Raw genomic sequence first — 25222 nt, 5'->3', positions numbered from 1 at the left:
AAATTGATCTTTACCTACACCCTAGCTATGACTGTAACACTACATTCTGCACTCTCTCATTTCCTTCTCTATGAACAGTATGTTTTGGCTGTATAGTGTACAAGAAACAATACTTTTCACTATGTTAATACATGTGACAATAATAAATCAAATCAAATCAGGGTTAGTTTGGTTGGCTATGCTAAATTGCCCCTTAGTGTCCTGGGGTGTGTAGGTTAGAGGGACTAGCAAGGTAAATGTGTGGGGTTGTGGGGATAGGCCCTGGGTGGGATTGTTGTTGGTGCAGACTCGATGGGCCGAATGGCCTCCTTCTGCATCGTAGGGTTTCTATGATTTAGGAGTCACATCCTACACATATAGGAGTGATCCTCCAAATTAAAGTTTCCACACCCTTTTTATCATGGAGGCTGAATAATGGCAAGAAATAGTGGTAGGATTCTCTGCTCCCGCTGCAGTGAACGGTGATTTGGCTGAGCACCAAATTCTCCAGCCTCGCTTGCAGCGGCATGTGAACGGCCAGAGAATTCTGACCAATGACTGCAGGGTAGTGTCCGCACAGTGGACTACCACCAACTCCCTCCGCCTACTTCCACCCATACATGTTTTGAGTGTCCCCATTACAGATCCACATACTTTAGGGATGATTTCATAGAGCACTGATCATGATGTTCATTCATTCATCCCCCTCACGTTCTTTGGTTCCATAAAATATTGACTTCAATTGGAGCTGGAAGTAATTTTCCACAATTCCCCAGATTCAGGGAAAGTTCCGGTAGATTGCAAAATATCAAATGCAACTCCTTTATTGAAAAAGGGAGACAGAAAGCAGTAAACTACAAGGCAGTTAGCTTAACAGCTGTCAGAGAGAAAATGTTAGAAGCAATTACTGAAGATGATATAGCAGCTCATTTCAGAAAATTCACAGCAGAGTCAACATGGTTTTTTGAAAGGGAAATAATATTTAACTAATTTATTGAAGTTCTTTGAAGAAATAACAGGTGCTGTGGTAAAGGGGAAACCAGTGGATGTACTGTACTTAAGATTTCCAGAAGACATTTGATAAGGTGCCACATCAGAAGTTATCGCAGAAAATAAAATCCTATGGTGTCAGGGTGACATATTGGCTGGCTAAAGAGAAACAGAGAGTAGGCACAAAGGAGAAAATTCTGGAAAATCTCAGCAGGTCTGGCAGCATCTGTGAGGAGAGAAAAGAGTTGACGGTTCAAGTCCAGATGACCCTTTGTCAAAGCTTTCATTAGAAAATAGGCACAAATGGGTCACTTTCTGGTTGACAAAATATAATGAGTGATGTGTCACAGGGATCAGTGCTGAGGCCTCAACTTTTTACAATTTATATAAATGACTTGGATGGAGGGATCGAAGGTACTTTTGCTAAAGGTACAAAGATAGGTAGGAAAGTAAATTGTGACGAGGACACAAGGATGCTACAAAGAGATATAGATAGTTCAGGTGAGTGAGCAAATATCTGGCAATTGGAGTTTAATGTGGGAAAATGTGAAATTGTCCAATTGGCAGGAAGAAAAATAAACCAACACATTACAAAACGTATTATCCAAATAGTGATAGTTTGCAGAGGGACCTAGGTGTCCTTGTGCATGAATTGCAAAAGGTTAAGATGCAGGTACAGCAAGTAATTAGGAAAGCTAATCAAATTATTGTTTATCGTGAAGGGAATTGGGTACCAAAGTGGAGAGATCACGCTTATTTTTTACAGGACATTGGTGAGACCACATCTGGAGGGCTGTGTACAATATTGATGTCATTTGAATGATGTAAATGCATTAGAACCAGTTCCGAGAAGTTTACTTGACTAATACCTGGAATGGGTGGGTTGTCTTATCAGAAAAGGTTGGACGGGCAAGGCTTCTATCTGCTGGAGATTAAAAGAGCAAGATTAAAAAATGCAAGATCCTGAGGGGTTTTGATAAGGTGAATGTTGACAGGGTGTTTCCTCTTGTTGGGGAATCAAGAACTAGAGGTCACTGTTTACAAATAAGAGGTCGCCCATTTAAGACAGATGAGGAGAATGTTTTTTTCTCAAAATCACAAATCTTTGGATCACTCTTCCTCAAAAGACATTGGAAACAGAGTCTTTGAATATTTTTAAGACAGAGGTAGATAGATTCTTGATGATAGGTTATCAGGGATAGCGAGGAATGTGGGGTTGAGGTTACAATCAGATCAGTCATAATCTTATTGAATGGTGGAGCAGGCTTGAGAGGCTGAATATTCATAACATAACCTCCATATTTGTAGAGAACTTCCAAGCAATATTATTTTTCACAAAAGAAATCCCAACAACATTCACTAAATTTTGAAATAGCAATATAGTTAAAAAAAGACAAAGATAAAAAAAATCAAACCAGAATTAAAATAAATCTTACGCATGATAATGAGTTTGGCAAGAACCCCAAGCTACTGACCACCTTTCACCAATGTTGCTGCAGCAATGCTGACCTTAACATTAACATTAACAGAGCAGCACGATGGCACAATGGTTAACATTGCTGCCTCACAGCATCAGAGATGCAGGTTTGATTCCCAGCTTGGGTCAGTGTGTGTGTGTGTGTGGAGTTTGCACCTTCTCCCCGTGTCTGCTTGGGTTTCCTCCCACAGTCCAAAGATGTGCAGGTTAGGTGGATTGACCATGCTAAATTGTGTCAGGAGGACTAGTTAGGATAAATGCATGGGGTTATGGGGATAGGACCTGGTTGGGATTGTGGTCGGTGCAGACTCGATGGGCCGAATGGCCTTCGTCTGCACTGTAGGGATTCTATGACTACTTCTTGAAAATAACTGGTAACACCATAGTATAACATTCTCATAGAGCATCACAAAATTGGCAAGAAGTTTGTTTATTATTCTAAAGTTTCAACTCTGGTTTCAAAATAAATTATACATCTGGTACAAACACTAAAGAATGACATGAATGTTTATGCGCATCTTCATGAAGACTGCTTGTGATCCATTCTACAGATGTCGAAAATAACTTTTGCTCATCCTTGCAATGCCACGCACGGAGATCAATGCACACCATCCCAGTAATGGAATAAGAGATGGGAATGTCTCAGTTTTCTTCACTCAAAACATGAGGGGTTCCTAATTGCAACTAGAGTTATTTCCGAAGGTGCACTCAATGTTGTTGAGGATATTTTCCAAGGGAGGGAACAGTCAGGTGCCAAATGAATTCAATCCTCTGCACTGCACCATGTAGACAGATAGCACTTTAGAGCAACAGTGGTAGATTGGAGGCAAAAATGGAAGGAGCACTTATAATTCATCAGTGCAATCAAAAATGGGATGAGGTAATTAAAAAGGTACTTCTTAAAAAAAATACTTCCGAAACCTGACTTCATGTTGTTCCCAATCAAAATTTCAACATAATATTTTGGATTATTTGCCCTCCACATTTGGAGTGAGAAAAATATTGGGTGTTTGCCCTATTTCTTTATTTGAGGGGTCTGGAAAGACCAAAAGAGCTTTAAAAAGTGGGTCAGGTGGGACAGGGGAGGGGGAAGGGGGGGGATTTAAAGATGTCTAGATACCTGGGCCCCCAATTCCTAAATAAATTACTGCCCCAAATAAAAAAAACAAATATAACTAGAATTATTTCAAGCCACAAGTCACTTTTATCCTGTTGGCAAAAACTATGCACAATCGTCTGATTTATACACCAAATTCAAATTCACTCTCTTGGCACGCACTGTGTTTGCTTTCCTGTACATTACCCATTCAGGATAATGAGCCAGGTCTTCCTAATTAATTATTTTCCAGAAGCATCTCAACTTAGTTTTATTTTTTTGTGGTCCAGGTCTTGATCAGCGTCTTCAGGCCTGCGTTTCTCTTTGGCGACTGCCTCAGCAGTGTTCACAGTGCACGATGGTCCCTGGGCCACAGACCCGTTTGTACTCAGAGCGCTCTGGGTCTCTTTCAGCTGTCGAAGCTCTCGCTTCTCGCGGCGCTCCTCCATCTCCTCAATCTCATCGGCAAAGAGGGCTTTGAGGGGTGGGATGAGTTTAGGCACCGCCCCAAAATCACCAAACCGAACCTGCGCAGAAATGATTATGGGATTAAAGTCAAGTTGTTGTGATAAATACAGCACTGAAGTCACACTGGGGGGAATTTTCCAGCCTCCCAGCCTTCTTGGTGGTGGGAGGTGGCGTGCTGTTCATCAGCGGAGGGATTCACCCCTTCCGTCGCTGTCAATGGCATTGTCCATCGATGTCACCCCCACGTTGCTGTGAAACCCGCGGGAGGAGATGCAGTGCCAGCAGGACAGGAGAATCCCGCCAGCATGAATGGCCGGATAATTCCCCCCATTACTAAAAAAAGTCACCATATTGAAGAGTCTAGAGGCAAGATAAAATCTTGGCCCATCAGCAATATGGACTCTATGCAAAGCTGTCAGGAGGTTTCCATTGCCATGGAGATCAAACCGCAGCATGAATCTTAACAGAATAATTGAAATAATCTTTAGCAAGAAAGTTGTATATATATAAATAAATGACCACATATAAAAATAGTCAATGTTGTCTCCTGGATGGGTTTGAATGATTCCAGAGGTAGAACAGCACAGAAGGAAATTATTTGGCCCAGCAAAGGTTTATTTATTAGTGTCACCAATAGGCTTACATTAACATTGCAATGAAGTTACTGTGAAAATCCCCAGTTCATACTGGCTCTCTGTAGAGCTCTCTCGTCAGTCCCAGAACAGAGTGAGAAAGGAATTATCCAGATTTCCCCCCCCCACCTTTTAATTCTTCGCATGGGAGGTGGGCATCACTGGCTGGGCCAGCATTTATTGTCCATCCCGAATAGCCCTCAAGGGAGGCAATTAAGAGTCAACCACATTGCTGTGGCTCTGGAGTCACATGTAGGCCAGACCAGGTAAGGATGGCAGATTTCCTTCCTAAAGGACAAACCTTGTTGGTTTTTACAACAATGGTTTCATGGTTTTATTCTAGATTTCTGTTAAATTCAAATTTCACCATCTGCCATGGTGGGTTCGAACTCAAGTCCCCAGAGTATTCCCCTGTGTTTCTGGATTACTAGCCCAGTGTCAGTCCCACTACACCACAAACCTATTGGTCACAGGTTTTCCACTCCTTGGAGATTACTTGGCGATTGGTGTCTATTATTTATCCAATCGTTGAGTGGAAGGATAGGTTTGATGGGCACCCCGTCTTTACATTTACAGGTCTTACGTTAGTATGTTGCAGAACATGTAACAATAGTGAATCTACCCCAACACACAAATAAGAGAGTACTTACCCTCATATGATCAAAAGCTATTCCAACTTTCTCATTGAAGTCAGCACTGAAGAGGGGGATCTTGGCATATCTCTGGCTGAAATGATTTAACATGATAAACTTGGCATTCATCTGCATGCCGACATCAATGGCTTGTGAGGTGGTGCTGAAGCAAAGAGAGGGCAAACAAAGGGTTAAAACAAGAGGCTGGCAGAACATCAGCACCAACAAATATTGGGACAAGCAATTTGGAATATAATGCAATGTTCTGATGAAAGTATTGAAAGGAGTTAAAGGTGCTGCTGTCAAGTAGACCAGAGTAAGAAATCATTTGTCCTCCAGATCATCAATATTCACGTGTGCGGAATATGGTGATGGAGAGCGAGAGTGGGTTAAACTATCAGAATCAAAGGCTGCAAATTAAATATTCAACATAAAGCAAGTTCATGCCTCAATCACGGAGCATCATTGAAAGAGTCGTGAGCAGGGAAAGTTTAATTACAAGTGAGCTTAATTAAAAGCCGCATGTTCATTAGTTTTGTTCCACTTGGGTAAACACGAAGGAAATTAGAACAAATCAAAAGGAGCTGGAAGTTTCAGAGCTCTGGATCGAGAGAAGATGATGAGAGATCTGGGAGAAAGCTGAAGCCAGTAGACCATGTAGGGATATCTTCCTCCTCATTAAAAATCCCATGTGTTGGTGTCAACTCCTCGAGCAGAATGGTTTGGTGTGATGTGGGGAGGACAGAGGGGTAGGGGACGAGGAGCGAGTGCAGAAGTGGGCATGTATTCAACTTAGCTCATTAAAGACCTATTAAAGCCTTCTGTCACAAAATTCAAGTTGACCTTCAAGCCTCAGGAAGGCTTCGAAGACGACACCAGATATCTGGAGACAGCCTCCCACGAGACAGCACTCGTGGGACCAGGGCTCCAAGCAGGCCTTGAAGCCCTCCCTCCTGCTTTGTTTTTAAAAAATTAATTTGTGGGACATGGGATCGCTGGCCCATCTCTATTTGCCTTTGTCCAGAGGGCAGTTGAGAGTCAACCACATTGCTGTGGCTCTGAAGACACATGTGGGCCAAACCAAGTAAGGACGGCAGATTTCCTTCCCTAAAGGACACTAATGAACCAAATGGGTTTTTCCGGCAATCGACAATGGTTTCATGGTCATCAGCAGATTTTTAATTCTAGATATCTTTTTATTGAATTCAAATTCCATCATCTGCCGTGGTGAGATTTGAATCTGGATCCCCAGAACATTAGCTGAATTTCTGGATTAATGGTCTAGCCACAATATCTCTGGGCCACCGCCTCCCCAGGTTGTCCCAAGACATCTTTTCATTTGAAAGTTTAAACACATGGAGACAGGCCTCTAAATACAGGCAGCCCCCCTCCCACACAAATTGCAGGTTAAATTTCCTTTCAAGCTGGAGGGCTTCATACTGGCTTCCTATTTGTTTTCAAGCTCATCCTTTGGCACTAATTAAATAATGAGAGTAAAATTGTTGCCATCAGGGGGGCTATTCTCCACACTGTGCAGGGTTTTAGCCCTCTAATTTCCCAGGTACAGGAATCCTGACTTAAAGGGCAAAATCCACTCATCCCACCCCCCTCCCCCATTCAATCCAAGAGCAGAGGAAGCCTTATCCCCACAAGTTCGATCAATCTCATAGACACTTCTGTATGGATGATGTAATCCAATATTTACGTTCTGTAGCACTGGCGCCAATTGAGTTTAAAAACATCCAAGGCAATTTCTTTTCTAGCGATATGTCCAGATCCTCCTCCAATTATTTTCATTTACTTTTACCTGAACTTATCACTTTTCCCCATAGCCCAGGTTCATGTCATGGATCCACTGCACAATACTATCTTACAATGCAAACAGCCCACATAATGCCAATTTGCCTGTGAATTCAATCTGACTGGCATCACGATATACATTTTACCAAGATTCCGGCGGATGGCCAATACGGGAACCTGTCTGTCCCTTTGGAATGCCCATTGTTGGGTTTAGCACTGAGGTATGGCCCCAACTCCATTAAGAATGAGAATAGAATAGAATTTTTAGTGCAGGAGGCCATTTGGTCCATCAAGTCTGCATCAACTCTCCGACAAAGCATCTTACCCAGGGCCTATCCTCGTAAACCCATGTATCTACCCTGCTAATCCCCCTGACCTGCACATCTTGGGACATTAAGGAGTAATTTAACGTGGCCAACCCACCTAACCTTTGGAGTGTGGGAGGAAACCGGAGTACTCAGTTTCCTCCCACATCTTTGGAGTGTGGGAGGAAACCGGAGCACTTGGAGGAAACCCATGCAGACACAGGGAGAACGTGCAACCGCCACACAGTCACCCAACACCAGATTTGAACCCAGGCCCCTGATGCTGTGAGGCAGCAGGCACATTGCTGAAACAGAGAAGAGGGAGATTTATTCTCATTATTGTGCGATATTGGATAATGAGAGCTCTTGATGTCAATGAAAACAAAAATGAGAAACTTTTCTTTTAATCACTAGGTCTAAGATACAAGCATAGAAGATTTTGAGCAGATAGACAAGGTAGCAAGAGTTTTCACTTGTTTCATTGCTGATGATACAGCTAGATAGAAATGCAAGCTGCAAGGAGGACACAAAGAGATTGCAAAGACATATAGACAGGTTCAATTAATGAACAAGGTGGCAGATGGAGTATAATGTGGGGAAGCGCAAAGTCATTCATTTTGATAAGAATAGAAAATCAGAACATTGCTCAGAAGGTGTGAAACACGTAAATATTTATGTTGTCAGAGACTTGGGCATACTTGTACAAAGTTTTAGCATGGAGGTATTGCCTCCATGCTGAATTGGCAAGAAACTACAAGGAGCCATGGGGATGGACATGATCCATACATTGGCATGGAGAGCAAGGGCAAGAACTTTTGAAATTACCTTTGAGAAAGTTCCAGAATCCAGACCATGGTTCACAACTCATCTCAGAGATCCACGAACCATGGGGAAGCTGGCCCACCTCCGCGAAAATCACTGGGGCTGGAGGAGATGCCTACACCCAAAATGGAGCCGAGCATGCCAAGAATGCAGGGTGCAGGGTTGCCACCAGCAACAATGAAGGGCACCCAAAGTGGGGGCAGGGACTCTGAATTGGATCCCACCCAGCGTTTTTAAATGGCTCTGGAATAATTCCAACTCTGCAAAAATCCTGGCCTCAATCTCCTGTATTTCCAGACACATTTTTGGATCAACATTGCCCAAATACCAGGGAAGAAGGGGAAAGATGTCATTTGCTTGAACGAAAAAAGTGATGTCCTTTGCTTCAAAATAAAGCTACAGGACGGGACAGGCGGGTTTTGCAATTTGGTGTAACATTTCCAGGGGATTTGCAAAGTCAACAAGTGCAGCAGTCCTCCGATTCCATCCTTACCTGTGAGTTTTCTCAACAGCCTCTTCCTCCAGCCCATCTTCCAATGTGGCCTCATGAATCAGCAGGTCTGCATTCTGCCCTGTTCAGTAAACAGACACTGTTCAGATAAAGGGCAACTTCAACTCTACAAGACTCCCCCAATCCCCATTAAAATGGCCCTGATGAGGAAAGGTTGAGGAAGAGTGAGAGGTGATTTTACTGGAACAAAATTCTGAGGGGGCTTGACAAGGTGGATGCAGAGAGGATGTCGCCCCCCCATGGGGCGCAACTTAAAAACACGGAGCCTCCCCTTTAAGATGGACATGAGGAGGAATTCCTTCTCTCCAAGGGTCGTTAATCTCTGGAGTTCTCTTCCAGAGAGCAGAGGTTGGGTCACTGAATATATCCAAGGCTGAGTTAATTGACAAGGGAGTCAGGGTTGTGGAAGACAGGCAAGGAAGTGCCATTCTGGTCACAATCATATCAGTATGATCTTAGTGAGTGATAGAGTAGGCCCGATGGGTTGAATAGCCTACTCCTGCTCCTATTTCTAGTTATCCTATATTGTTTAGGCACTGGTTCATGGAGATGTAAATCAATATTTGGTATTTTTGCCACAATTCCCAGCCTTAGAAATGCTTCATGTGTTTTTAAAAATATTTTTGTAGTGTTTTCTGTGAAGTTAAAATGCATGTGAGAGAGCAGGGTTAATTGAAGAGGGGTAAGGTTCCTAGAGACAGGTTATCTGTAAGATCCAAGAGATGAAAGATTAATGGTGTTAGGTTAATGCATTTATAATGGGAGATTATGGTGAGTTTGAGTTCACAGAATCATAGAATCTGTACAGTGCAGAAAGAGGCCATTCGGCTCATCGAGCCTGTAGCACTAACAATCCCACCCAAACCCTATCCCTGTAACCCCACATATTTATCCTGCTAATCCCCCTGACAAGTTACAAGTGAATAGGTTAGAAATTAAATTAGCATTGTGAGATATGTGGGGAAATTGTTTTTTCAGCTGTTGAATTTCAAAAGGGAGTTGAGAAATGGCAAGGAACATTTGCATCTTACAGAAGATTGATAAAGAATCTGGTGAACTGGTGCAATGACAATAATCTCTCCCTCAATGTCAACAAAATGAAGGAGATAGTCATCAACTTCAGGAAGCATAGTGGAGAACATGCACTTGTCTACACCAACGGGGATGAAGTAGAAAGGGTCGAAAGCTTCAAGTTCTTAGGTGTCCAGATCACCAACAACCTGTCCTGTACCCTCCGTGCCGACGCTATAGTTAAGAAAGCACACCAACACTTCTACTTTCTCAGCAGACTAAGAAAATTTGGCATGTCTGCTATGACTCTCACCAACTTTTACAGATGCACCATGGAAAGCATTCTTTCTGGTTGTATCACAGCTTGGTTTGGCTCCTGCTCTGACAAAGACCGCAAGAAACTACAAAGGGTCATGAATGAAGCCCAGTCCATCACGCAAACCAGCCTCCCACCCATTGGCTCTGTCTGCACTTCCTGCTGCCTTGGAAAAGCAGCCAGCATAATTAAGGCCCCCACGCACCCCGGACATTCTCTCTTCCATCGAGAAAAAGATACAAAAGTCTGAGGTCACAACCAACCGACTCAAGAACAGTTTCTTCCCTGCTGCTGTCAGACTTCTGAACGGACCCATCTCACACTAAGTTGATCTTTCTCTTCACCCTAGCTGTGACTGTAACACTACATTCTGCACCCTCTCCTTTCCTTCTCTATGAACGGTATGCTTTGTCTGTATAGCATTCAAGAAATAATACTTTTCACTGATACATGTGATACTAGTAAATCAAAACAAAAAGGATCTATGAGTAATCAGGGGAGGATGTATTAAATATTATTGATCAAAGTGGAGGCAAAATAAAAATCATGAAATATTTTTATAATTGGAGAAGTTGAGTTAATGGGACATGAGATGAGAGGGGAAAAAGATACTTAAGCAAATAAATGTTCGATTGACCGAGCTGCGGTGCCCTGAAGACTAGCTCCTTTGTGTGGGATGCTGATAAGCTGGGAAAGGTTCGAACTGGAAAGCCAACCAGTGTTAAGCCTTTGTTTGAGGAAACAGTTTGTTTCTGAACCTCCTCTGGAATTCCACATCAGAGTGGAAGTGTTCGAGAAGTTGTGGGGTGTACCTTTATTAAAGTGACAACAATTGCTTGATGTGGGTAATACTTACTGGAACTTTATGGTCAAGAATCCATAATGGGTTGTTGCCAAGAAGGTAGTTCACTTGTGTACGTTTGACCAAACATATATATTTTTTAGGAGTTTTTCTGTAAGATTGCTTTAACTGTGTAAATGTTATCCTGTGTGCTCAAGTTTCCTTATGGTATATGTATTTTTAACATTCTAAAGGTGTTACTGGAGTTCCATGCTTTTGAGGTCAGTAGATTTTCCTCCTTGCTTTCACAATAAAAATAAAGGTTTATGATCAGCGAGGTAGACTTCGCTCAACAATAACATCATGTTTACGAGCTCTCACACACCGACTCAAACAATGGTCTTCAATTTGAACTACATGGAATGTCCCACACTTACAGGAACCTCACAAGAGAGTGGGATGCTGGAAGTACAAAAGGCTAGGCCAACAGTATTTTGTAAGAGAATATGAAACCAATTAGGGGTTTATTAGAACAAGTCCACGCGTTCAAGTAATCCTCTTGAAATACCTTAAGCACTGGAAAAGGATTGCATTAATTAGAGGTTCAAGTGGGGCTGGCGAGCATTCCTTACAGTTTGAATTATCGGCAGAAATACCAGATATCACTTGAATTGGCTCAAGTGGCCACTGTTCCAGTATACCTTAGCAAGGCAGCGTCTGCAGATAGGGGCCAAGTTTCAAAAATAAACCACAGACCCAGAAAACTAACAGAAAGCAAACAGAAAGCACCATTTTGTACAAAAAAGGTTTTGAAACTTAGCTTTATCTGCCACAGAAGAAAAAACCATGCGAAGAGGTTAAACGTTGCCACAAAACGTTGCCACAAACCAAAGAAACCTGGTCATCCCCAACCATTTTAGATGTTTCAGTTTAATCTGAGAAGGCGTCACTGTGGAAAGGGATTTCTAACCAGCTAATAAGATTTATAGGCAGAATGCAGTCTTTCAAAGGACAAGGAATCAGTAAGGAGTTAAATGATTGTTGGGCAAGCTAACACACACAGCTTACACATGTGAATACAGTAAGTGAATCAAACAAGTAATTATAGTTTTAAAACATATATGCTGATATTTTAAATGTATTTCAATGTATTGTTCACTTTGGTCAAGCTAAGTTACTGAAAGGCATGGTGATCGAAGTCAATAGTTAAAGCCAAAGGTCTAGGAACAGGTTAGTCAGCAAGTCTTATCGGGTGGCATTATGCAAGATTTTCAATAGATGTATTCATTGCCCAGACACAGAATAGATATGAACCTGGATGCAGGAACACATGTCTATTGAACTTGGCAGTGAGCCGGTGGGATCATCCATTTTGACATTGCAGTAGCGTCTGTCGTTACCAAGTGACAAGGAGTTAGTTAGTGCTAAAAGGGAAGACTACGTCCGTAATCAGTTGGATGAATAAGATATCACCATGCTATTAAGTATAATATGGTTGGCTGAGGTACTTGGCAGAGATTTGTATTGATGTATAGCTGTTAAATGGAATGGATTTGAAGCTAATGAAAGGTGGAATTATGGATTATGAAGTATAATTGATCTGTATTTGATCCTTTAATTCAGTTCTTCTGGAGAGGTTCTGTCGCCTTGTCCTTCGAGCTATTTAATCCTTTGAGACTCCGATCGGCTGTACACTTGTATTGTAATGTCTTATGTTTCACGTTAAATAAATTTGTTATGTCTTTTGCACAGAGATATTTGCCTTGTGAGTTTTGAATTGGTTTAGTTTAAGACACAATTGGTCACCTCTTGAAATTTCCCCACAACGCGGACTGATGAATCAAAAGATGGCAAAATTATCAGAAACAAAAATTAATTAATATATTGTGCCCAGGGTTATCAACCAACAAACAGAAGATGACTGGTGACTGACATTTCCATCAAAGGTAGCATTCAACAGAGGAGCTGTGTCTGGTTGCACTACAAGGATGGATAATAAGACCACAAGATATAGGAGCAGAAGTAGGCCATTCAGTCCATTGAGTCTGCTCTGCCATTCAATGAGCTCATGATTGACTGGACATGATAATCCTAAAGTTAAGTAAAGTAAAAGTTTATTTATTAGTCGCAAGTAGGCTTACATTAACACTGCAATGAAGTTACTGTGAACACCCCTACACTCCGGCGCCTGTTTGGGTACACTGAGGGAGAATTTAGCATGGCCAACTCACCTAACCAGCACATCTTTGGACTGTGAGGGGGAACCGGAGCACCTGAAGGAAACCCACGCAGACAGGGGGAGAAAACGTGCAGACTCCGCACAGACAATGACCCAAGCCGGGAACTGAACCAGGTCCCTGGCTCTGTGAGGCAGCACTGCTAACCACTGTGCCACCATGTTGCCCTAAAGAGTTTGCCTTTATGTTGCTAACCGCCCATTTTTCAGATGAGAAACAGCAATCCTCAATTCCAATTTCCCACCTTATCCCCATAACCCTCGGTTCTCCTACTGATTTAAAATCTATCTCAGCCTTGAACATACTTAATGGCCCAGCCTTTTCAGCTCTCTGCGATAAAGAGTTCCACAGGTTCACTACTCGCTGAGAGAAGAAATTCCTCCTCATCTCTGTCTTAAATGGGCAAGATGTGGAGATGCTGGCGTTGGACTGGGGTAAGCACAGTAAGAAATCTCACAACACCAGGTTGAAGTCCAACAGGTTTATTTGGTAGCACAAGCCACAAGCTTTCAGAGTGCTGCTCCTTCATCAGGTGAGTGGGAGTTCTGTTCACAAACAGAAATGGGAAACCCCTTAGAGATTACACATCTACCCTGTCAAGCACTTGAGAACCCTCCCTGTCTCAATAAAGCCTGCCTTTCAAACACCAATGAGTACAGGCCCAACCTACTCAACATCTCTTCATAAGAAAATCTCTCTACACCCGGGATCAACGTAGTGAACCTTCTCTGAACTGTCTCCAAAGCCAGTATATCTTTCTTTAAATAAGGGGACCAAAACTGTTCACAGTGTTCCAGGTGCGGCCTTGTATAGTTAGCAAAATTTGTCTATTTTGATTCTTTCCTGCACCTATTTTCTATGTTTCTTCATTCCCTTTGAAATAAAGGTCAACATTCCCTTTGCCTTCCCAATCACCTGAACTTGCATGCTAGCTTTTTGTGATTTATGCACAAGGACCCCCAAATCCCTCTATGCTGCAGCTTTCTGCAGTCTTTCTCCATTTAAATAATATTAAGCTCCTTTGTTCTTCCTACCAAAGTGCATAACTTTACATTTCCAACATTATAGTCCATCTGCCAAGATTTTGCTCGCTCAGCTATAACCTCCTGTAGACTGCGTGTCATCCTCACCACTTGCCTTCCCAACTATTTTTGTGTCATCCACAAACTTGGAAATAGTACATTCACTTTCTTCGTCCAAGTCATTTATATATATTGTAAATAATTCTAGTCCAGCACTGATCCCAGTGATTCGCCACCAATTACAGTAACTCCCGCTGGCTTTTTTAGCGGGATTTTCAAAATGAATCTCCCACACTCTTGAGCACTGCAGAGTGCCTCAGCGGGATTCACACTAAAGATTTGTGGGCGGGGCCTATTCCTGCTGGGGAGGCCGGTAGTATAGCACTTGGCATCCTGAAAACGCCCCACCTATCCCAAATCTCTGGGGCCGATTCTCCTAGCCCGCTGCACTGCTCTAGCAGCGATTGGGGGGGGGGGGGGGTGGGGGGGCGAAGAGATGGGAGGTGGGGGTCACGGGGCTGGTCAGTGAGTAGGCTGGCCAGCAATCGGGAGTCTGGCAGTGCGGGGCCACTGTGCACATGCCGATCTCCACACTGACAGATCGACACACGCACAGTGGCCCGCTCAGCGCCATGTTGCCAGCCTCTCCAGGGGAGTAGGCCGCACCCACAGATTTTCAGTGATTGACGCTGAGGCACTCTGCAGTGCTCAGAGTGGGAGATTCATTTTGAACCTCCCACTAAAAAAACCAGCGGGAGTTACGCCAGTTTTTGCGCAAATTCGGCACTTCAAATTTTTTTGGGGAGAATAGTCCCCCTCTCTCTCTTCTATTAGTTAGCCAATCCTCTCATCCATGCTAATATACTACCCCCAGCACCATGGGCGCTTATCTTATTATGAAGCCTTTTGTGTGGTACCTGCCCCGTCATGTCCTGGGTAAGAAGGGCAGAGATTCCTGGTCAGCCATGAGTAACAAAGCATCATAACTATCCGACAGAAATCCCTCATTAAAAGACATGAAGAGGGCAGTGAATGAACACAGCCAAAGAACATGAGGAGGAAAGGCCTTATGCTGCCATTGACCACAAGTAGGGAGATCACAATTGTATAGGTGGGCCTCAAAGCTAACTGAGGAACTTCTTTCTTAATTAATCAAACTCCAGCCGACCATTGTATTCAACAGTCTGGCGCTAGACTGGGGTGAGTCATAATTCAATGTGAAGGAATACGATGAAGCAGCAAAAATGGACAGGCTTCAAAAGGTTGTCGGAGATCAGAAACGAAATAGACAACACAGACCCTTTTGCCAGAATGTTCCCAGGACTGCAAGTGTTAGATTATGAGACACTGGAGAACAAAGCAGACGTGTAATGCCTGGAATGAAGAGTGTAAAGGGACAATTGTATTGAGGTTTTTAGGATGTTGAAAGGAACTGATAGAGGAGAGAAGAAGATAAGCTTCTTCCACAATTGGGCAGCACGGTGGCACAGTGGTTAGCATCGCTGCCCCACAGTGCCAGGGACCCAGGTTCGATTCCTGGCTTGGGTGACTGTCTTTGTGGAGTTTGTACATTCTCCCCATGTTTGCGTGGGTTTCCTCCAAGTGCTCCAGTTTCCTCTCTCAGTCCAAAGATGTGCGGGTTTGGTGGATTGGCCATGCTAAATTGCCCCTTAGTGTCAGGGGGACTAGCTAGGGTGAATGCGTGGGGTTATGTTGATAGGGCCTGGGTGGGATTGTGGTTGGTGCAGACTCAATGGGCCGAATGGCCTCCTTCTGCACTGGAGGGATTCTATGAGTCTATTGGACAAATCTAGGACAAGAACCTTAAAATTGGAGCCAGGCCTTTAGCCAGAGAAGCCAAGAAACATCACATTTATAGATTTAAAGTTATTCATCTATCCTAAGATCAGCAGATTTTATTTTACTGGAAGGATATAAAAAGATATGGTGCGAAGGCTGATGAATGGAGTTAACATACACAATCTCATTGACTGAGAAAATAATCTTGAGGGGCTGAATAGCCTAGTCCTGTTCCGATGCTCCAGTGTATCCTGAAATATTGGAGGATTTAGATGAACATTTTACTTCACCTTTACATCAGCTCTTGGTAATCAATGTTATTAAACTGACCTGTTTGGACGAGAGCTGGACACGGCATGGTGTCCCCGGAGTAAACTATTTTCCAGCCTGAGTTATGTTGAAGTGCACAGCCAAAGGCATTCCTGCAGTGACGCACGACACAAGTCCGGAACTACCAGTGCCACATGTGGAGAAAAGGAAAGTGGAAAACAAATGAGGTAAGCTGTTCTTCTCCAACCATCTCCATTCAGTTGTAACCTGTCTTTCTAATTTACAGATGTGGGCTCACCCACTGAGAATGCATCTTAACGTCTGTTAGATTTACTTTGGCTAACGTTTCTCTCGGGTTGCATTCTCCCATCACCGCGGACCTCCCTACAATATTCATCAGCCTAAGGAGTGGAAATTGGTCTTATCCCAAGTTTCAACCACTGCTCGTTTCTTGGCCATTACCAGGAGATACCTGGGAGCAGCACATATCCCATTCTTACACATTAAAATCTCCTGCTTTAAATAAACATGGAAACAAACAAAAAATCTCCAAAAAAAAAGGACATTAGTGAGCCTCATCCCAATCCTATTTTTCTTCTCGCGGTCTTTGCCATGATAAGAAGTCTCACAACACCAGGTTAAAGTCCAACAGGTTTATTTGGAATCACGAGCTTTCGGAGCGCTGCTCTTTCATCAGGTGAGTGGCTCCTATGATCCCTGGTCTGGACTCCCCCACCATCAGGAACATCTTCCCTGCATCGACCCTGTCCAGTCATGTTAGAATTTTATAGGTTTCTATGAGATACCCCCCTCATTCTTTGAAACTCTAGCAAATATAATCCTCAATCTCTCCTCATACGTCATTCCCGCCATCCCAGGAACCAGTCTGGTAAACCATTGCTGCACCTGCTCTAGAGTAAGAACATCCTTCCTCAGATACTTTGTTTGCTCGTTTTATTATACTGTCAAAGACGAACTTCATCCCCAGTGATGTCTCCTGCTTCAAGCCAGGTCAGAGCAGAAACTCAGCAGGTGGAGTCAGACTGGACCTGCTCTGCTCTGGATCCAACACGCACTGCCATTCAATAACACTTTAAAACAAAAACACCATTGCTTCACCAAACAAGAGAATTCAACCCAACATCCAAAGCAGACTTAAAGGCACCTTTACCTTTTCCAGTTCGAGGTTCTTCAGCAAAGACCGAATAGCGTCTTGAGCGGTGAACTTGGTAACTTCTGCGCCTTCCACAAGATGCCGAGCAGAGATGATCCTGAAACACAAGGGAGATATTTGAATGGCGCACACAGCCAGTAATTGAAGACTCACTCCTCAGACTCTCTCTCCTCAGCTAACAGAGGTAGGCCATTCAGTCTCTTCAACCGGTTAGGCCATTCAACTGGATCCAGGGCTGGTTTGTACCTTAACTCCAATTTCCCCCCCATAAGCTGAGATAACCTCCAATTTGATGTGATTCAGCATCCCCAAGTCTTTTGGAAGGTTAAGGTCAAGGTCTCTCTTACCACCTTCGTCAGAGTGTTGCCAGATGGGTTCGCCAATGGGCTGGAAGTGGGTCCAATTAGTTTTGCAAGCCAGCCCAATAAGAACATGCCCGCTACAAAAGAAAATGTAAAGATTCCCAGGCGGTTGCCTCTGACTTCAGCTGCTCACAACCTGGGACAAGTGGGTGAGCTCTCACACCACCCATTTGTATTTGATAATTGCAATCTGGGTCCTACAACTGGAGTGTGATTCCAACATTCAGCCTTCCTTCAGCTGGCGATGGACAATCGCTCACCTGTTTGAAGGTTCCGCCTGAGAATTGCCTCCTGAGGGCACTGAGCATCAATGGGGCACCCAAAAGGCTCACCCCATCCCCAATTGTCAACTGGTCACTAATGTTGCCTCTAAGCTGCAACCCAAAGGTTCCTATCCATGCTGCACACAAGTGGTTCCTTTAAAAAGTTAAAGGGCCCACGCATACAAATCATTCATAAATAGAACATAGAATCCCTACAGTGCAGGAGGCCATTCGGCCCATTGAGTCTTCACCGATCACTATCCCACCCAGGCCCTATTCCCATAACCCCACATATTTACACCTGTATATTACAAAAACAACTTGAAATTTTGGCTCTATTCTCTCTCCACAGATGCTGCCAGACCTGCTGAGATTTTCCAGCATTTGCCGTTTTTGTTTCAGATTCCAGCATCCGCAGTATTTTCATAGAATCAGTACAGTGCAGAAGGCGGCCATTCGGCCGATCGAGTCTGTACCGAACACAATCCCACCCAGGCCCTAGCCCCATAATCCCACCTACTTACCCTAGCTAGTCTCTCTGAAGCTAAGGGACAATTTAGCATGGCCAATCAACCTAACCCGCACATCTTTGGAGTGTGGGAGGAAACCGGAGCATCCGGGGGAAACCCATGCAGACACAGGAAGAATGTGCAAACTCCACACAGACAGTCACCCGAGGCCGGAATTGAACCTGGATCCCTGGTGCTGTGAAACAGTAGTGCTAACCACTGTGCCACCATGCCACCCGAAAGAATTTGCCTTTATGTTGCTAACCACCCATTTTTCAGGTGAGAAGCAGCAGCTGGCAATTAGAGATGGGCAAATGCCAGCGATGCTGAATAAAATTTTAAAAACCCGATATTGTGCAACCCCTATCCACCTAAAGCCAGCCAGATTTCCCACGAATGTCAAAGGCTCTTGGTAGTTTCCGAATGAAGATATCCTTCCCATCTACACCTTGGAAATTGACTGCTGGTCTCGCTGTTCAAATGAGCACAGGATGTAAATGCTTAAAATCAAAACAGACACATCTCTCGTGCAGGGGTGCGGCAGACTGGAAATGGCTATTTGCAAGCAGCATCGCATTGGACTCGATGCCAATGAGGTGATTATTCCGGAACCACAAGTCTAGCAGCCTTAGCAGCTCATGGTGTGAATAATAAGAAGAATTGACGATTAACAGAAATTCCATGACAAGTATAAGAACACATCCAATCTATAATTGGGAGCTCAGTGCCTAAGTGGAGTCTAACTCAGTTCGTGTTAGCCTTCAAAAACGTGCATGTATTCTATAATTATCCAATGTCAGGAATTAATTGTATGGATAATGCTTATATACACATCTTTAATTGGGCCATATTGTATAGAAATAGGGTATTTAATCAACTGGCTCTTATACAAATGATGGAACAAGTTGATAGTGAATTCTTGGAATGGAAGTTCAAATAGCCAGTGCCTATTAATGGTGTACGGCTGGTGGTTGTAGCATAATAGTGTATGACTATATCGCACACAATAATGTAGTCAATGGTGTATGACTGATGGTTATAGCATAAGGTGGCCGTTCAGCCCTTGGTATCTGTGCTGGCTCTCTGCAAGACCATCACACCTATTCCTGCTGCCCTGCCCTTTCCCTCCCATAATCCTGCAATTCTTTTGACTTCACAATTGCTTAATTCTCATTAGAAGGGCATAATTGAATTTGCCTCCACCACGCTCTTTGGCAGTGCGTTTCACATTAAAGAAAGGATTTTCCACCTACCGCTTTCGACTGTTTTGCCACTCGTCTTAAATCTGTGCCCTCTGGTTCTCGACATTTGCGCCAGGGGAGCTTTTTCTCCCTATCCAGTGTGCCTACCAACCCCGGTGATTTTGAGCACCTCGATTAAATTGTCTCTCGATGGTCTGTTCTCCGGGAAGATGCCTAACCTAGCTTTCCCAATTCATTCGCGCAACCGGGGTTCCTCGTCCCGAGGGACATTCTCGGGAATCTCACTTACACATATTGTATAAAACTCTAACCTCATCAGATTTTGTCAGAATAGAGTCAGGAAGAAGACTGCACCATTGCTGAAACAATCATACTTCTGTTCTCCAGAGTGAACGTATTTAACAGTTAATTAAGTCTTGAGAGACAACTTATCGTGAGCTTGATTATTCGTATCAAAGCTGGATTATCTGTAACTTCAACTCAATTAGTCAGCAGAATATAGAGAATAATTAATAGTTGTGGCAGAGCAAGTATTAGTCTCAATACAAAAAAAACCCTACAAAACCACACTTGGGGCCTATTGAAGGAAGTCACCTTTAACACTCCGCAGAACTGGCTCGGTTCAAAAGGAAAAGACTTGCATTTATTTGGCACTTTTCACAACTTATGAAGGCCCAAACATAGCAACTGGAAGCAGGAGTAGGTCATCCGGTCCTTCGAGCCTTCATTAGGCTCATGGCTGATCATCAAATTCAATACCCTGATCTGCCCTTCTGCCCCATCTTCCTTGATCCATTTAGCCCCAAGACCGAAATCTACAATAAAAGTAGCTTTGAGGCCAAAGCATTGCCTGATTTAAAGAAGAAATTAGATACAGCTCTTATCGTTTCCAATTTCTTTTTGAAATCAGACAACGTTTTGGCCTCAACTACTTTTGTGTGTTAGTGAATTCCACACTCTGAGGTGAGGAGAAATTTCTTCACCCAGTTCTTAAAGGTTTATCCTAAACAGCTTTGGAGCCAATTAAATACTTTTTTTTGAAGTATAATCACCTCTATAAATGTTGGGAACTATTTTAGTACATGAAATGATTCAAATTTCCAAACTCTCACAGTGGTTAGCACTGCTGCCTCACAAATTTCCAGCTTGAGGTCACTGTCTGTGTGAAGTTTGCACATTCTCCCCGTGTCTGTGTGGGTTTCCTCCGGGTGCTCCGGTTTCCTCCCACAGTTTAAAGATGTGTGGGTTAGGTTGATTGGCCGTGCTTAATTGACCCTTGTGTCAGAGGATTAGCAGGGTAAATATGTGGGGTTACAGGAATAGGGCCTGCGTGAGAGTGTGGTCTGTGCAGACTCGATGGGCCGAATGGCCTCCTTCTGCACTGTAGGGATTCTAAGCACAAAGGTCCTGACCAAAGGGTTGAAACTGTTCCATACTTCACTCCTCCAACTGCCTTTTTTGTGACAGGAAACCATCAGCTTTACTTATTTTCCCCAGTTTCACCTCTCTCCTCTTCCCCCACCTCCTCTCTGCCACCCCCGTTCGCCCTCACCATCCCCCATCCCTCCAAAAGAAATAGCTTGGTCTACAGAATTATTCTGCGAGTGTAAACTCACTCGATATGGCGGAGAATCTCTTGACAATGGTGATGGTACTGGTTCAGCCAATTCATGATCTGTAATGGGCCCACAAGTAAAACTGGGCTGAAGCCTTTCCCCAGGGAAGCCTGAAAAACAAAATGGATTTATCGTTCATGAATAGGGGAATAAAATATTGAGCAATAATAAAGATCTGAGAGTAAAATTGAAGCTTATGTGATTAAATCTTACGATTGAAAGGGATGGTGGCAGCGTGATACAAGACTGGTTAAGGGACAGAATGCAGAGATTAGGGATGATTTGCAGTGAGGAGACAAGTAGATAATGGTATTCCTCAAGGGTCCGTATTCGGAACGCTGCTCCTTCCATTGAATCCCTACAGTGCAGGAGGCCGCCATTCAGCCCATTGAATCTGCACTGCTTCTCCAAAGAGCATCTTACCCAGGCCCACCACCCTCGCTATATTATAGAATCCCTACAGTGCAGAAGAAGGGCATTTAGTCCACTGAGCCTGCACCAACAACAATCCCACCCAGACCCTATCCCCGTAACTCCACATATTTACCCTGCTAGTCCCCCTGACACTTAGGGGCAATTTAGCATGTCCAATCAACCTAACCCACATATCTTTGGACTGTAGGAGGAAACTGGAGCACCCGGAGGAAAGCCACGCAGACACAGGGAGAACATGCAAACGCCACACAGACAGTCACCCAAGGCCAGAATTGAACTCGGGTCCCTGGCACTGTGAGGCAGCAGTGCTAACCACTGTGCCATCATGCCGCCCGTAACCCTGTGCATTAACCATAGCTAATCTACCTAATCTACACATCTTTGGACACTAAGTGGCAATTTAGCATGGTCAATCCACCTATCCCGCACATTTTGGATATATATATATATTGCTACAGGGCATAATTTCAGTTGATTGATGGCCAAAACCCAACTCAGAAAATGCAGTAAACAGTGGGGAAAAAGACACTTCAGAAGGACACAGAAAGACTGCAGATGGGCAGATGAAAATTAATGCAGAGAAATGTGGAGTGATCCATATTTATAAGAAGAATGAGAGATATTATAAATTGAGCAATACAATTTTAAAAGCAGGTGCATCCATACAACATTTTTGAAGGAGGCGGAACAAGGAGGCTTTAAAAAGAACATCCAGGACCCTTGGCTTTATTGACAGAGGAATAGAACACACAAACAAGAAGGTTGTGCTCAACTTAAAACACTGGTTAGGTCTCAGCTCAAGTATTGTGTTCAGTTCTGGACACTGCACTTTTGGAAGGATGGTAAAGCTTTAGAAAGGGTGGAGTGATTAATTAGGTTGGTACCAGGGTAGAGAGTTCAATCATGTGACGAGACCAGAGAATCTGGTGTTGTTCTAGAGAGTACCAAATGACTTTGAACAAGAAGGGCAAGATGGTTAGCACTGATGCCTTACAGCACCGGGGACCTGGGTTCAATTCCAGCCATGGGTGATTGTCTGTGCGGAGTTTACACGTTCTCCCCGTGTCTGCGTGGGTTTCATCTGGCTGCTCTGGTTTCCTCCCACTGTCCAAGGATGTGCAGATTAGGTGGATTGGCCATGCTAAATTGCCCCTCTTGTGTCCCAAGATGTGTAGGTAATGGGAATTAGCGGGTGCACGTGTGGGGTTACAGGCATAAGGCGAAGGGTGGGCCTGGGAAAGATACTCTGTCGGAGAGTCTAAGGCTGAACGGGCCTCTTGATGTTTATTTATTAGTGTCACAAGTAGGCTTACATCAACACTGCAGTGAAGTTACTGTGAAAATCTCCTGCACTGTAGGGATTCTATGTTTCAATGATTCTACAAGGGGGACATTGACTGAAATTCTCCCGTCTTGCCCACCATGGGAACTGTAGCGGACAAGACAGAAAATTCAGTGGAACATTCAAAGATCCGTTGAGGTCGTGCGGAAATTTCTGGTCTTGGGGCGCGCGTGGCCGGAGAATACCACCCATTATTTCCAGAGGCAAAGAGTCTGTAACCAAAGGCCACAGATTAAAATGTCATTACCAAAATGGCCGGAGGTGACACGAGGAAACGCAGCCAGCCGCTGTGATCTGGAATGCTCTGCCTGAAATGGTGTTTGGAGACAGACTTAATGGAAACTATCAAAGCGATAGCTGGTTAAGTTCTTGAAAGAAACAACATTAACAGGGCAATGGGGAATAAACAGGGAGATGGAGCTGGTTGGATACCTCAGTTAAAGAATCAACCCAGGTACGATGGATTGTATCAGAGTCTTTGTCCCTTCCTCTCTCCAAACTGACAGATTAATCTCTCTACTCACTTCCAGGGACCAATGAACCTATTCTGACTAATGCCCAGTCAGATGCTTCAGGGGTATCTGCAGTACTTTTGTTAATTTTGCAAATCTGAAGAAGTGCAGAAACACTCAGCAGGTCGAGCAACATTTGTGAAGAGAACCGATGTCTGAATGTTTGTGGAGCTTTGCAAGTGTTGGATTTGTCCTATGTGCCAGAACCTCATTTCCAATATGTGTGGCGTTGTCACAGGGTTCAGCAAAGCTCCAGGTTTATCGCATTAAACATAGCCCACATCCTAAAACAGAATACAAACAGGGCTGGGAAAAGTTTTCCCGTCCTCCTCCCTGTCTGGGGAACAGCAAATTGCACGGGGAATTTTAAAAAAGACAAGAGTTTAGACAAACTTGTAGCAATAAGATTTTTCTAAACTATTACTGCTTTCTTGCAAGAAAACCTCGGAGCCAATGTGTAATTGGTCACTTGATTCAAATTTATTCAAAATTTAAACTCAGAGAAGAAATCCAACTTACCAGAGCCTTTTCTCGTTCCAACAATATATTTAATAAGCCCTGTAAAGGAAATGAGAGACAAAGCATCACCATGAATATGATTACATTATGCAGTGGTCACAGTTTCTATATAACCCCATCCCCCGCCATAGCAGTAAATATGCTCAGTCCCTGCCCTCAACCCCTCTCAGCAGTACAGGACTTTAATACAGGGAGTGGTATTATCGCTAAACTATTGATCCAGAAACTCAGCTAATGAGTCGTCAATGAAGCCCAGTCCATCACGCAAACCAGTCTCCCATCCATTGATTCCACCTACACTTCCCGTGCTGCCTCAGTAAATCAGCCAGTATCATTAAGGACCCCACGCACCCCAGACATAGTCTCTTCCACTTTCTTCCGTCAGGAAAAAGATACAAAATTCCGAGGTCACATACCAACTGACTCAAGAGCAGCTTCTTCCCTGCTGTCATCAGACTTTTGAATGGATCTACCTCGTATTAAGTTGATCTTTTTCTACACCCTAGCTATGACTGTAACACTACAATCTGTACTCTCTCCTTTACTTCTCTATGTATGGTATGCTTTGTCTGTATAGTATGCAAGAAACAATACTTTTCACTGTATCCCAATACATGTGACAATAATAAATCAAATCAAATAATGATCTCGGGATCTGGCTTCGAAACACGCCACAGCAGATGGTGGAATTGGAATTCAATAAAAGTTATCTGGAATTAAGAATCTACTGATGGCCATGAAACCACTGTCGGTTGTCGGAAAAACCCACCTGGTTTACTAATGTCCTGGAAATCTGCCGTCCTTACCTACATGGTAAGGCCTACATGTGACTGCAGAGTGGTTGACTCTCAGCTGCCCTTGGGGCACTAGGGAAAGGCAATAAATGCTGGCACAGCCAGTGATGCCCATGTGCCACAAATGAATAAAAAAAAACAATCAAGAGTAACAAAGATTCACTGATAGGCACAATGATCAGAGCCTTTTCATAATGCTCATTAATCTGAATGAAGATACATCAACAAATGCATTCAACAAACTCTCATTATGAGGTAGTTTAAACAGCAAAACACAGCAGGGGCCCACAGAAACATAGTCAACGTTGAGGATGTTTCTAAACCAAGGCTTAAACCCTGTCCCCA

General features: G+C 43.6%; 1 protein-coding gene across 1 annotated transcript in view; it reads right to left on the bottom strand.

Annotated features, from left to right (window-relative positions):
* Nucleotides 1–3627: 3627 nt before the first annotated feature.
* The window catches only part of elac2 (elaC ribonuclease Z 2), a 69960-nt gene continuing 48365 nt past the window's right edge, over nucleotides 3628–25222 (bottom strand). Inside the window, exons 18-24 of the mRNA XM_078225416.1 lie at nucleotides 24084–24122; nucleotides 21276–21385; nucleotides 17321–17420; nucleotides 16210–16330; nucleotides 8695–8773; nucleotides 5293–5437; nucleotides 3628–4069 (exon numbers count right to left, since the gene is read on the bottom strand). Coding sequence (XP_078081542.1) covers nucleotides 3803–4069; nucleotides 5293–5437; nucleotides 8695–8773; nucleotides 16210–16330; nucleotides 17321–17420; nucleotides 21276–21385; nucleotides 24084–24122 — 861 coding nt within the window. The 3' untranslated portion in view covers nucleotides 3628–3802. The remainder of the gene's footprint in view (nucleotides 4070–5292; nucleotides 5438–8694; nucleotides 8774–16209; nucleotides 16331–17320; nucleotides 17421–21275; nucleotides 21386–24083; nucleotides 24123–25222) is intronic.

The sequence above is a fragment of the Mustelus asterias genome, chromosome 12 (assembly GCF_964213995.1).
Source record: "Mustelus asterias chromosome 12, sMusAst1.hap1.1, whole genome shotgun sequence".
NCBI classification, from domain to species: Eukaryota; Metazoa; Chordata; class Chondrichthyes; order Carcharhiniformes; family Triakidae; genus Mustelus; species Mustelus asterias.
This window is presented reverse-complemented; position numbering and strand designations above follow the sequence as displayed.